The sequence below is a fragment of the Helianthus annuus genome, chromosome 2, assembly GCF_002127325.2.
Source record: "Helianthus annuus cultivar XRQ/B chromosome 2, HanXRQr2.0-SUNRISE, whole genome shotgun sequence".
In the NCBI taxonomy this organism is placed as follows: Eukaryota; Viridiplantae; Streptophyta; class Magnoliopsida; order Asterales; family Asteraceae; genus Helianthus; species Helianthus annuus.
In genome coordinates, this window is record NC_035434.2 from 86943713 (window position 1) to 86946143 (window position 2431).

The following is a 2431-nucleotide window of genomic DNA, read 5'->3' on the forward strand; positions in this document are numbered from 1 at the left end:
CATGGCCCAAACCAAACCGGCCCCTAATATGTCTTACTGTTCACTCGAGACCAAGGGGTCTCGAGTTGGGTCATGGTTTCGGCTCACCTCACACACATGCACACACTCACACACTTTATCTATATAAATATATATATAATACATACATGTTATCGACAATTAGCACGTCACGGAGAATCACAAACTTTCATTCAATATCATATATATACACGTTGATTAAATACAGAGATGGTTGCTCGGGAAAACCCGAAGTGTCACATTATCCCCAAGTTTTAAGAACTTTCGTCCCGAAAGTTAAGGCAGTCACTGGTAAGTTAGTGTAAGTGAAAACGTTTCAACGGGGTGTCACATCATCCCCCCGTTAGTTGGGAATTTCGTCCCGAAATTCAGTTGCAGCTTCAGTGCTGGGGTTTTCGTTTGGGAACAACTGGGGATACTTGTGCTTCATCTGGTCTTCCCGCTCCCAGGTAAACTCTGGGCCACTTCGCGAGTTCCAACGGACTCGTACAAGAGGTATCTGGCTACGTTTGAGGATTTTGATCTCTCGATCCGTGATCTCAATCGGTTCCTCAGTAAAGTGTAGCTGTTCATCAATAGTTAGTTCCTTGAAAGGAATTACGAGCGTTTCATCTGATAGACACTTCTTCAGATTAGATACGTGGAATACGTTGTGTACCGCACTCAGTTCTTCAGGCAGGTTCAATCTATAAGCAACCTTACCGATTTTCTCGGTAATTTCGAATGGTCCGATATATCGTGGATTAAGCTTGCCCCTTTTACCAAAGCGAACCACACCCTTCCAGGGTGAGACTTTAAGTAGAACCCGGTCACCGACCTGGAATTCCAATGGTTTCCTACGCTTATCAGCGTAACTCTTTTTTTTTTGGGTAAAGGGTTACCCCGGTGAATCTATTAAAAAATGCAACCGCGAATAAGTACAAGTAGTGTGGATGTGTTCCACACTAATTCATATACAGGACATGCCCCATATATGTAGAACAAATAAAAACCAAAGACCTATCTCACCACTTGACCTAGTCTACTATACATCAAGACACGACATCTAGTAGACAAACCAAAACAAAAAAAACACAACCATAAACTTCAACCACCATCATCGAATATAAAAAAGCCGCAAAACAGCAGCCCCTTCAGACGGAATGCAGAAAGCCTATCCATTCGAGAATTTGGAAGAAGAGGTGCTTGCCCCTGCTTTCGAAGACGAAGAAGAATGATGAATGCCCGATGTCATAAATTTACTAGTTTCATTGTAGATTTCCTCCACCACTTCTTCATCCGAATCCTCCCTGTCCGTAGACGGTTTCTTCTCCACTCGACCCCCAGTAGAACCTCCCTGATTACCATTATCATCCTTTAGAACTTCAAACGGGTTAGACGTTAAAACCTGATTCTGCACCGGGCTCTTTGAGGACGATTTGGGCTTAGGGTTGACAACTGGCCTGTAAACAACCTTTGGCTTCTGGTTTTTCATATGAAGCCCTTGATTATTAGGTTTTTTCTTTTTGGCTCCTACGACCTGAAAATCATCATTTTTCTGCTTCTCAGTATCCCCGCCCATGTTTACCTGAGGGCTCTTAGGACACGAATTATCATCGTGACCAAAAACACAGCAAGAAGAACACCTTAAAGGCTCCCAATCATAGTCAATTTTGACCTCCACCTTAGAATAGCCATTACCATCTAAAGATGGAACTGCAACAGTAACACTTCTTTTTAGATCAGTCCCCGCCTGCACTTCAATTAGAGCTCTGGCATAACTACTTCTACCCCAGGATTCAGCACACATCGTGGCAGTATACGAATCCAACATCTTAGGCACCCCTAACTTAGAAGCAACCAAACTAAGACCATCCTCAGTATATGCCGCTAACGGCACATCATGCATCTTAACCCACACTGGAATAGCTTTAATATCCTCTTTCTCAAGTTTGGTAGAGGCCGACCACTCCTTCAAAATAATCGGAACATTCCTAATCAACCATGGCCCATCCTCTAACATCTTGTCCATCCCTTCCTTAGTGTTGAACTTAAAGAAGAAGAATCCATTCGCATTCATCATCAATCTCGTTAGACCATACTTAACCCAGTTGTTCTTAGCAAAAAAATCAACCACCGGAAACGCTAACCTTTTACCCAAAAAATACCCATAGAGTGTATTTGCATACCTATCAGCGTAACTCTTCTGACGGTCACGAGCTGCCGCCATGCGTTGTCTGATCTGGGCAATCTTTTCCGTTGTATCTACCACCATCTCTGGGCCCGTGATTTGACTATCACCGATTTCTGCCCAGCAAAGAGGTGACCGGCATTTACGACCGTACAATGCCTCAAAAGGTGCTGCCTGAATACTAGTGTGGTAGCTGTTGTTGTAGGAGAACTCTACTAGCGGTAGATGCTTCTCCCAATTCTT

At 43.6% G+C, this 2431-nt stretch overlaps 1 protein-coding gene across 1 annotated transcript; it reads right to left on the reverse strand.

The window, feature by feature from the left end:
- Nucleotides 1-1171: 1171 nt before the first annotated feature.
- LOC110890415 lies at nt 1172-2077 on the reverse strand. The gene has a single exon (XM_022138027.1). It carries the CDS (start codon nt 2075-2077, stop codon nt 1172-1174), a length of 906 nt encoding a protein of 301 aa, XP_021993719.1.
- Between the last annotated feature and the right edge of the window lie 354 nt (nt 2078-2431).

Coding starts and splice junctions, on each gene's coding strand:
- LOC110890415 (XM_022138027.1), bottom strand. CDS start 2,077: ATGAATGCGAATGGATTCTTCTTCTTTAAGTTCAACACTAAGGAAGGG.